At 49.4% G+C, this 12,040-nt stretch overlaps 1 protein-coding gene across 1 annotated transcript in view; it reads right to left on the bottom strand.

Annotated features, from left to right (window-relative positions):
- The window catches only part of BAHCC1 (BAH domain and coiled-coil containing 1), a gene marked incomplete at its 5' end in the record, with an annotated part of 81,385 nt that overhangs the window by 25,408 nt on the left and 43,937 nt on the right, over window positions 1-12,040 (bottom strand). The window contains 2 exon segments of the mRNA XM_038742916.1: window positions 1,256-1,450; window positions 10,137-10,410. Of these exon segments, the coding sequence (XP_038598844.1) occupies window positions 1,256-1,450; window positions 10,137-10,410 (469 nt within the window).

Here is a 12,040-nt window from a genome sequence, read left to right as displayed (position 1 = left end):
CAGCCCCAAGCGCTTAGTACAGTGCTCTGCACACAGTAAGCGCTCAATAAATACTACAATGAATGAATGAGCCCCCTCCTTCCTCTCCCCCGCCTTACCTCCTTCCCCTCCCCACAGCACCTGGATATACGTTTGAACAGATTTATCACTCTATTTTATTTGTACATATTTATTCTATTTATTTTATTTTGTTAATATGTTTTGTCGTCCATCTCCCCCTTCTAGACTGTGAGCCCGCTGTTGGGTAGGGACCGGCTCTAGATGTTGCCGACTTGGACTTCCCCAAGCGCTTAGTCCAGTGCCCTGCACACAGTAAGCGCTCAATAAATACGACTGAATGAATGAATGAGCCCCCTCCTTCCTCTCCCCCTTCTCCCCTCCCCATCCCCCCTGCCTTACCTCCTTCCCCTCCCCACAGCACCTGGATATCTGTTTGGACAGATTTATCACTCTATTTTATTTGTACCTATTTATTCAATTTATTTTACTTTGTTAATATGTTTTGTCGTCCGTCTCCCCCTTCTAGACTGTGAGCCCACTGTCGGGTAGGGACCGTCTCTGGATGTTGCCAACTTGGACTTCAGTCAATCACTCAATCAATCAATCGTATTTATTGAGCGCTTCCTGTGTGCAGAGCACTGGACTAGGCGCTTGGGAAGTCCAAGTCGGCAACACATAGAGACGGTCCCTACCCAACAGTGGGCTCACAGCCCCAAGCGCTTAGTACAGTGCTCTGCACACAGTAAGCGCTCAATAAATACTACAATGAATGAATGAGCCCCCTCCTTCCTCTCCCCCGCCTTACCTCCTTCCCCTCCCCACAGCACCTGTATATATGTTTGGACATATTTATCACTCTATTTTATTTGTACCTATTTATTTTACTTTGTTAATATGTTTTGTTGTCCGTCTCCCCCTTCTAGACTGTGAGCCCACTGTCGGGTAGGGACCGTCTCTAGATGTTGCCAACTTGGACTTCCCCAAGCGCTTAGTCCAGTGCCCTGCACACAGTAAGCGCTCAATAAATGATTGAATGAATGAATGAATGAATGTTGGGTAGGGACCGTCTCTATTTTTGGCCAACTTGGACTTCCCCAAGCGCTTAGTCCAGTGCCCTGCACACAGTAAGCGCTCAATAAATACGACTGAATGAATGAATGAGTGAATGAATGACTGCCCAGGGTCACACGGCGGGGCCGGAGTGAGAGGCCCGGGCCCCGCTTTCGGACCCCGGCCTCCCCGCCGCCTCCGTTACCTAGCAAGCCCTGCCTCTCCTTCTTCTTCTTGGCCTTCTGGTTGGCTTCCATCTTGACCACGGAGGACGGGGAGGGTCCCAGCTTGGCGGCGTTGGGGCCCGGGTGGAGGAGGGACCCGGGCTCCCTCGGCGGGGGCTTCCTGCCGACGAGACTCGCGCCGTCCTCGCTGTCCTCCTCCCCGCCCCGCTCGCTGCCTGGGAAGGGAGAGGATCAATCAATCAATCAATCGTATTTATTATTAATAATAATAATAATAATAATAATTTTGGCATTTGTTAAGCGCTTACTATGTGCAAGAAGCAGCGTGGCTCAGTGGAAAGAGCCCGGGCTTTGGAGTCAGAGGTCAGGGGTTCAAATCCCAGCTCTGCCAATTGTCAGCTGGGTGACTTTGGGCAAGTCACTTGACTTCTCTGGGCCTCAGTTACCTCATCTGTCAAATGGGGATGAAGACTGTGAGCCCCCCGTGGGACAACCTGATCACCCTGTAACCTCCCCAGCGCTTGGAACAGTGCTTTGCATATAGTTAGCGCTTAATAAATGCCATTATTATTATCTTTATTATAATATTTATATAAAAATATATAATAATAATTATAATTGATATAATTAATTAATATATATTAATTATATAATAAATTATATAATAATTTATATTATTATTATTATTATTATTATTATCTTTTAGACTGTGAGCCCACCGTTGGGTAGGGACTGTCTCTATATGTTGCCAATTTGTACTTCCCAAGCGCTTAGTACAGTGCTCTGCACATAGTAAGCGCTCAATAAATACGATTGATGATGATGATGATGCAAAGCACTGTTCTAAGCGCTGGGGAGGATACAAGGCGATCAGGTTGTCCCCCGTGGGGCTCGCAGTCTTAATCCCCATATTCCAGATGAGGTCACTGAGGCCCAGAGAAGTGAAGTGACTTGCCCAAGGTCACACAGCTAAGTGGCGGAGCCGGGATTCGAACCCATGGCTCTTTCCACTGAGCCACACTTATTGAGCGCTTACTGTGTGCAGAGCACTGTACTAAGCGCTTGGGAAGTCCAAGTTGGCAACATATAGAGACGGTCCCTACCCAACAGTGGGCTCACAGTCTAAAAAGGGGGAAAAGAGAGAAGAGGGCCGGTTGTAGGCTGCTGTGTCCACTGACAGCGTGGCTCAGTGGAAAGAGCCCGGGCTTGGGAGTCGGAGGCCATGGGTTCTAATCCCGTGACCTTGGGCAAGTCACTTCACTTCTCTGGGCCTCAGTTCCCTCATCTGGAAAATGGGGATGAAGACTGTGAGCCCCACGTGGGACAACACGATCACGTTGTATCCCCCACAGCACTTAGAACAGTGCTTTGCACATAGTAAGCGCTTAACAAATGCCATTGTTATACAGAGAAGCAGTGTGGCTCGGTGGAAAGAGCCCGGGATTTGGAGTCGGAGGTCGTGAGTTCAAATCCCGGCTCCGCCACTTGTCAGCTGTGTGACTTTGGGCAAGCCACTTAACTTCTCTGAGCCTCAGTTCCCTCATCTGGAAAATGGGGGTGAAGTCTGTGAGCCCCCCGTGGGACAACGTGATCACCTTGTATCCCCCCCAAGCGCTTAGAACAGTGCTTTGCACATAGTAAGCGCTTAACAAATGCCATTGTTATACAGAGAAGCAGCGTGGCTCGGTGGAAAGAGCCCGGGATTTGGAGTCGGAGGTCGTGAGTTCAAATCCCGGCTCCGCCTCTTGTCAGCTGTGTGACTTTGGGCAAGCCACTTAACTTCTCTGGGCCTCAGTTCCCTCATCTGTAAAATGGGAATGGAGACTGTGAGCCCCACGTGGGACAACCTGATTACCTTGAATCTTCCCCAGCACTTAGAACAGGGCTTTGCACATAGTAAGCGCTTAATACCAACATTATTATTATTATTAACCATAATAATAATAATGATAATTATGCTACTTGTTAAGCGCTAATTGCATTCATTCATTCAGTCCTATTTATAGAGCGCTTACTGTGTGCAAAGCACTGTACTACGTGCTTGGAAGAGGACAGTATAGCAACAGACACATTCCTGCCCATAACGAGCTTACAGTCTAGAGGGGAAGACAGATGGTAATATAAATACATACATCATATATATATATATATATATATATATATATATGAGATACAGATATCTACACCCGATATAGGTACATATATAATATATACTATATATACTGTATATATAGACTGTGTATACTGTGAGCCTGCGCTGTTGGGTAAGGACTGTCTCTATATGTTGCCAACTTGCACTTCCCAAGCGCTTAGTACAGTGCTCTGCACACAGTAAGCGCTCAATAAATATGATTGAATGAATATACATAATATATACGTATTCATTTTTAGCAGCGTGGCTCAGTGGAACGAGCATGGGCTTTGGAGTCAGAGGTCATGGGTTCAAATCTCAGCTCCGCCAACTGTCAGCTGTGTGACTTGGGGCAAATCACTTCACTTCTCTCTGCCTCAGTTACCTCATCTGGAAAATGGGGAGGAAGACTGTGAGCCCCCCGTGGGACAACCTGATCACCTTCATTCATTCATTCAACTGTATTTATTGAGCACTTACTGTGTGCAGAGCACTGTACTAAGCGCTTGGGAAGTACAAGTCGGCAACATATAAAGACGGTCCCTACCTGACAACGGGCTCACGGTCTAGAAGAGGGAGACCGACAACAAGGCAAAACATGTGGACAGATGTCATCAGAATAAATAGAAATAAAGCTAGATGCACATCATGAACAAAATAAATAGTAAATATGTACAAGTAAAATATCATGGAGTAATGACCCCCCCATGAACTCTCCGTGACCCCATTTGTGTCATCGGATGACCCCACTTTCAATTTTGAAATAAATGAGAAAATTTTCAAAAAGCAGTTTGTTTCATTTGACCTCAAATAACCCGATGAACTCTCCGTGACCCCCCTCGTGTCCTCAGATGACCCCATGAACCCTCCATGACCCTATTTGTGTCCTCGGATGACCCCACTTTCACTTATGAAATCGGGAAAATTTTCAAAAAGCGGCTCAATGTCCCATTTGACCTCAAATAACCCCCATGAACTCTCTGTGACCCCATCGTGTCCTCAGATGACCCCACGAACTCTCCGTGACCCCATTTGTGTCCTCGGATGACCCCACTTTCACTGATGAAATCGGGAAAATTTTCAAAAAGCAACTCAGTGTCTCATTTGACCTCAAATAACCCCCATGAACTCTCTGTGACCCCATCGTGTCCTCAGATGACCCCGTGAACTCTCCGTGACCCCATTTGTGTCCTCAGATGACCCTGTTTTGACTTATGAAATGGAGAAAAATTTCAGAAACCTGTTTAATGCCCCATTTGACCTCAATTGACCCAATGAACTCTCCATGACCCCACTTGTGTCCTCAGATGACCCCGTGACCCCTCCGTGACCCCATTTGTGTCCTCGGATGACCCCCGTTTTGACTTTTGAAATGGAGAAAAATTTCAGAAGTTCGTTTAACATCCCATTTGACCTCAAATAACCTGATGAACTCTCCGTGACCCCACTTGTGTCCTCAGATGACCCCGTGAACTCTCCGTGACCCCATTTGTGTCCTCAGATGACCCCGTTTTGACTTTTGAAATGGAGAAAAATTTCAGAAGTCCATTTAATATTCTGTTTGACCTCAAGTAATCCGATGAACTCTCCGTGACCCCACTCGTGTCCTCAGATGACCCCGTGAACTCTCTGTGACCCCATCTGTGTCCTCACATGACCCCGTGAACCCTTCGTGACCCCATTTGTGTCCTCAGATGACCCCGTTTTGACTTTTGAAATGGAGAAAAATTTCAGAAGTCAGTTTAACGTCCCATTTGACATCAAATAACCCGATGAACTCTCCGTGACCCCACTCGTGTCCTCAGATGACCCCCGTGAACTCTCCATGACCCCATTTGTGTCCTCAGATGACCCCGTTTTTACTTTTGAAATAGAGAAAAATTTTGGAGACCTGTTTAATGCCCCATGTGACCTCAAGTGACCCGATGAACTCTCCGTGACCCCCCTCGTGTCCTCAGATGACCCCGTGAACCCTCTGTGACCCGCCATTGGCCGAACTATGTCCGCCCCTTCTCCCTCCCGCTCCCAGCCTGTCAAGGAAGCCCCACTCCACAGTGGGGCCGCCTTCCTTCATTCATTCAATTGTATTTATTGAGCACTTACCGTGTGCAGAGCACTGTACTAAGCGCTTGGGAAGTACAAGTTGGCAACATACAGAGACGGTCCCTACCCAACAGCGGGCTCAGGACCAGGGCAAGCTAGTGATGAAGGGAGGAGGCCACCCAAACACACACACACACACACTCATTCACTCTCTCCTTCCCCAGCAGGCCCCGTTCCCAAAAACTGGGGTCCCAGATGGGATCCCCCATCCCATCCCCAGGCCCAGAAGGTGGCCGCCCGGTCCTGTGGGCGGGCTCAGGTGCCCGCCGTAACCCCCCGCCAGCGCTTAGAACAGTGCTCTGCACATAGTAAGTGCTTAATAAATGCAAAGGTTACAAGGTGATCAGGTTGTCCCACAGGGGGCTCACGTTAATCCCCATTTTCCAGATGAGGGAACTGAGGCACAGAGAAGTGAAGTGACTGGCCTAGAATAACAGCTGACTTCCTAGACGGTGAGCCCGTTGTTGGGTAGGGACCGCCTCTGTATGTTGCCGACTTGGACTTCCCAAGCGCTTAGTCCAGTGCTCCGCACACAGTAAGCGCTCAATAAATACGAGTGAATGAATGAATGAATGAGATCAGCGAGGATCAGTGGAAAGAGCCCGGGCTTTGGAGTCAGAGGTCGTGGGTTCGAATCCCGGCTCCGCCAATTGTCAGCTGTGGGACTTCGGGCAAGTCACTTCACTTCTCTGGGCCTCAGTTCCCTCAGCTGGAAAATGGGGATGAAGACTGTGAGCCCCCCGAGGGACAACCTGATCACCTTGTAACCTCCCCAGCGCTTAGAACAGTGCTTGGCACATAGTAAGCGCTTAATAAATGCCATCATTATTAACGATGTGCATATAGCTATAACTCTATTTCTTCTGATGGTACGGACACCTGTCTACTCGTTTGGTTTTATTGTCCGTCTCCCCCTTCTAGACTGTGAGCCCGCTGTTGGGTAGGGACCGTCTCTAGATGTTGCCAACTTGCCAACTCAAGCGCTTAGTACAGTGCTCTGCACACAGTAAGCACTCAATAAATACGACTGATTGATTGTACTTCCCAAGCGCTTACTACAGTGCTCTGCACACAGTAAGCGCTCAATAAATATGATTGAATGAATGAATGTGAGCCTGTTGTTGGGTAGGGACTGTCTCTGTTGCCGATTTGCACTCCCCAAGTGCTTAGTCCAGTGCTCTGCACACAGTAAGCGCTCAATAAATACGACAATGAATGAATGACTTTTAGACTGTGAGCCCACGCTTGGGTAGGGACTGTCTCTATATGTTGCCAACTTGTACTTCCCAAGCGCTTAGTACAGTACTTTGCACACAGTAAGCGCTCAATAAATACGACTGATTGATTGAATGAAGGATCACATCTACAAACTCTATTGCGCTGGACTCTCCCAAGGCTCAATCCAGTTGCTCTGCCCTCAGGCAGGTCTGACAAAGCTGTGTGACTTTGGGCAAGTCACTTCACTTCTCTGGGCCTCAGTTACCTCATCTGGAAAATGGGGACTGTGAGCCCCCCGTGGGACAACCTGATCCCCTTGTATCCCTCCCAGCGCTCAGAACAGTGCTTTGCACATAGTAAGCGCTTAACAAATACCATAAAAAAATAAAAAAAAGGGCCAACGAATGAACAGAGAGTCAGAAAGGCGGGATGGATGGATGGATGGATGGATGCTGTGGAAAAGGGGATGGCAGCTCCTACCCAGAGTATTTCCTTTTTCCTGTTTCCTCTCCTCTGGACGCCTCCCCCCTACCCCCCTTGTGTCGACAACCTCCTTTTGTTATTTCAGCAAGAGGTCTTGAGGGCAAAGAGGGGGAAGAGGAAGAGAGGAAGCATCTATTTTCCCAGCCTTGTGTCTCTAGGATTTTTTTTCCCCCTCCTCTCCGGGGCCGATAATCTACATTATCCCGCAGGCCGCCTGGTCAGACCCGGCTCTCCCGGCACGGAAAGGTATCCGGGCAAAGGGAAGGACTATTTTTAAATCCTGTTTCCTCAAATCCCTTCCAAAGCCCGCCCTCTCTTCCTCCCGGAGTTAAGGACTCGGTTCCTTGGGGTTTGCTTCATTCATTTATTCATTCAGTGGTCTCTACTGGGCGCTTAAGTGGGTGCAAAGCACTGTACTAAGCGCTTGCCCGCTTCCAAGTCCCCGTCAGTCGGTCAGTCGGTCGTATTTATTGAGCGCTTATTGGGTGCAGAGCACTGGACTAAGCGTTTGGAAAAGGACACTGGAACAATAGAACAGTGCTTTGCACACAGTAAAAGCTTAATAAATGCCATCATTATTAGCGCTTAGTACGATGCTCTGCACACAGTAAGTGCTCAATAAATACGATTGACTGATTGATTATTAGTAAACATTCAGTGGTCTTTACTGGGCGCTTAAGTGGGTGCAAAGCACTGTACTAAGCGCTTGCCCGCTTCCAAGTCCCCATCAGTCGGTCAGTCGGTCGTATTTATTGAGCGCTTATTGGGTGCAGAGCACTGGACTAAGCGTTTGGAAAAGGACATTGGAACAATAGAACAGTGCTTTGCACACAGTAAAAGCTTAATAAATGCCATCATTATTAGTGCTTAGTACAATACTCTGCACACAGTAAGTGCTCAATAAATACGATTGATCGATGAGCCCACTGTTGGGTAGGGACTGTCTCTATATGTTGCCAATTTGTACTTCCCAAGCACTTAGTACAGTGCTCTGCACATAGTAAGCGCTCAATAAATACGATTGATTGATTGATTGATTAGTAAACAGACACATTCCTGCCCTTAGCAAGCTGACAGTCTAGACGGGGAGGCGGACGTTAAGAGAAATAAATAAATGACGGATGTGGACGGAAGTGGTGTGGGGCTGGGAGTGGGAGGGATGAATGAAGGGAGCGAGCCAGGGTGACACAGAAGGGGGTGGGAGAAGAGGAATGGGGGGTTTAGTCAGGGAAGGCCTCTGGGAGGAGACGGGCCTTCAATAAGGCTTGGAAGGGAGGGAGAGTCACTTTCTGTCGGATGTGAGGAGGGAAGGGCATTCCAGGCCAGAGGCAGCCCCCCAATTCCCTTCCCCTGGGGTGGGGACCCTCGGGATCCCGATCCCCGGCCCCCGTTTTCAATCAATCAATCAATCAGTCGTATTTATTGAGCGTTTACTATGTGCAGAGCACTGTACTAAGCGCTTGGGAAGTACAAATTGGCATCACATAGAGACAGTCCCTACCCAACAGTGGGCTCACAGTCTAAAAGGGGGAGACAGAGAACAGAACCAAACATACCAACAAAATAAAATAAGTAGGATAGAAATGTACAAGTAAAATAAATAAATAAATAAATAAATAGAGTAATAAATATGTACAACCATATATACATATATACAGGTGCTGTGGGGAAGGGAAGGAGGTAAGACGGGGGGATGGAGAGGGGGACGAGGGGGAGAGGAAAGAAGGGGCTCAGTCTGGGAAGGCCTCCTGGAGGAGGTGAAGGCCTCCTGGAGGAGGCCAAGTCCGAGTCCAAGTCCATGTCCGCCCGATTCGTCCGGAGGCGGCCTGCAAGGAGAACGTCGGTCCGGGGGACCAGGCCACCCTGAGTTCCCCCCCGCCATACCCGCGTCCTGCGGGGTCCTCGGACGTCACGTCGGAGGTGGGAGGTCGGGAGTTGAAACTTAAAACACTGGCTTGGAAAGCGCCCAGGAACGCCGGCAGAGGCTCTGTCCCAAGGGCCGGGTGGGGAGGGGGCTTCGTCATTTGGGGGGGGTCTTTGGGATGCTCACAGAGAGTCTGGGGACCCTTGAGCGCTTAGAGAAGCCGCGCGGCTCAGTGGAAAGAGCCTGGGCTTTGGAGTCAGAGGTCATGGGTTCGAATCCCAGCTCCACCACAAGCCTGCTGTGTGACCTTGGGCAAGTCACTTCACTTCTCTGAGCCTCAGTGACCTCATCTGTAAAAACGGGGATTAAGACTGCGAGCCCCCCGTGGGACAACCTGATCACACTGTATCCCCCCGCCCCAGCGCCTTAGAACAGTGCTTTGCACATAGTAAGCGCTTAACAAATGCCGTCATCTTCATCTCTCTTCCCACCCCAGCCCAGGAGTGAGTCATCCCACCTCCTCCCGCTGTCTGCCCTGTGACCCCGGGTAAGTCACTTCACTTCTCCGGGCCTCAGCTGTAAAACTAAGACGGTGAGCCCCATGGCGGGGCCCGGACCATGTCCAACCCGACCGTCCCGTATCCGCTACGGCGCCCGCCATATAGTCAGCGTTTAACAAATACCATAAAATACCATACCATACCAACAAATACCATACCCCCGCCCTTTATCATCATCATCAATCGTATTTATTGAGCGCTTACTATGTGCAGAGCACTGTACTAAGCGCTTGGGAAGTACAAATTGCCAACATATAGAGACAGTCCCTACCCAACAGTGGGCTCACAGTCTAAAAGGGGGAGACAGAGAACAAAACCAAACGTACTAAAAAATAAAATAAATAGAATAGATATGTTTTGTTCTCTGTCTCCCCCTTTTAGACTGTGAGCCCACTGCTGGGTAGGGACTGTCTCTGTATGTCACCAACTTGTACTTCCCAAGCGCTTAGTACAGTGCTCTGCACACAGTAAGCGCTCCATAAATACGATTGATGATGATGATGATAAAAAATAAAAAAAAAGGAGGCACCGGGGCTCCTCACCCGCTTCTGCTCCGCCCGCTGTGGGTTTGGCCTGGAACTCCGCGGTGTCCTTGCCGTCTCCGTCCAGCGCCGGGGATTTAGCCGCCGTCTTGGCGCTCTTAGCCCGCGACAGCTTCTGGATCTGGCGGCCGGGGTCGGCTTCTTTGCGGTGGAAGGCGTTCAGCCCGCCGGGCAGTACTTTGCCTTTGACCTTCTGCTTCAGTTGGGACACCTTGTGGGCCACCTTACAGGCCAGCTTCCTCTGGGAGCCGCTTGGCTTACAGTGCATCTTCTCCTGCGGAGCCAACGCGAGGGGCCGGATGGGCGTCTCCGGACCCTCAGTGCTCTGCGGGAGGGGGGCTGGCGGGAGTCCGCCCCATAACGCCGGGAGGGAGGGGATCGGCGGGAGTCCCGAGAATGACATTCACTCATTCACTCATTCATTCATTCATTCGCACATAGTAAGCGCTTAACAAATGCCAACATTATTATTATTATTATTCATTCATTCATTCAATCGTATTTACTGAGCACTTACTGTGTGCAGAGCACTGGACTTAATCAATCAATCAATCGTATTTATTGAGCGCTTACTATGTGCAGAGCACTGTACTAAGCGCTTGGGAAGTACAAATTGGCAACACATAGAGACAGTCCCTACCCAACAGTGGGCTCACAGTCTAAAAGGGGGAGACAGTGAACAGAACCAAACATACCAACAAAATAAAATAAATAGGATAGAAATGTACAAGTAAAATAAATAAATAAATAAATAAATAGAGTAATAAATATGTACTTAAGCGCTTGGGAAGTCCAAGTTGGCAACATCTAGAGACGGTCCCTACCCGACAGCGGGCTCACAGGCTAGGAGGGGGAGGCAATCGAATTTCTAATCAAATTTCGGATGCCGTAGGATTTTCGCAAACCACATACACAAGGCTGGGCCAAGGGAAAAGATGAGCAAGGAGCGCCTGTCTCCTCCCATTTTAAAAAGAAAACATTTTCTATCGAGGCTTAGGTCCATTCCTTATGCTTCCTCCCTAAAACCTCTCTGCTTCCAACTTCCAGTTTTACCGCATAGTTGTTCTGGGACGCTTATCTTTGAGAAAAGTCAAAGGCAAAATAGAATAAAATAGAGTCCCAGTTACATTAATTACACGGCACTGGGGGTTGGAGAAACCGTGAGCCCGCTGTTGGGTAGGGACCGTCTCTATACGTTGCCGTCTTGGACTTCCCAAGCGCTTAGTCCAGTGCTCTGCACGCAGTAAGCGCTCAATAAATACGATTGATTGATTGATTGAAATACGATTGAATGAATGAATGAGAGGGAGGGAGGGGGCGGGGGAATCCGGGGGGCCCCTTGTCCCCGCGCACACGTTCTTGGGGGGCCTGTGGTTCCGCTGCAAGTTTTCCCCCACGCGCGTTCACTAGGCCTGGTCTTTTCCTAGTCGCGGATCACCATCCTCATCAATCGTATTTATTGAGCGCTTACTGTGTGCAGAGCACTGTACTAAGCGCTTGGGAAGCACAAGTTGGCAACATCTAGAGACAGTCCCTACCCAATAGTGGGCTCACGGTCTAAAAGGGGGAGGTGAAGAGAGGGCACGGGCTAGTGGGGCAAATGGAAACCGGCAAGCCTGGCATCCCATTCATTCATTCAATCGGATTTCTTGAGCGCTGACAGTGTGCAGAGCACTGGACTAAGCGCTTGGGGGAAGTCCAAGTTGGCAACATATAGAGACGGTCCCAACGCAAAAGCGGGTTCACGGTCTGGACCCCCGTCGTGTCTGCCTTGACCGTAGGCTCGCCGTGGACGGGGCACGTGCCCGCTAAGTCCGTTGGCGTGGACTCTTCCAAGCGCTCTGCACATAGCGGGGGCTTGATAAATACCACCGATAGACCCGGGACCGTCCGGTTAACCGGGG

The sequence above is a fragment of the Tachyglossus aculeatus genome, unplaced genomic scaffold (assembly GCF_015852505.1).
Source record: "Tachyglossus aculeatus isolate mTacAcu1 unplaced genomic scaffold, mTacAcu1.pri scaffold_1_arrow_ctg1, whole genome shotgun sequence".
NCBI classification, from domain to species: domain Eukaryota; kingdom Metazoa; phylum Chordata; class Mammalia; order Monotremata; family Tachyglossidae; genus Tachyglossus; species Tachyglossus aculeatus.
The sequence above is the reverse complement of the archived record's forward strand: the minus strand, read 5'-3'. Positions and strand labels throughout refer to the sequence as shown.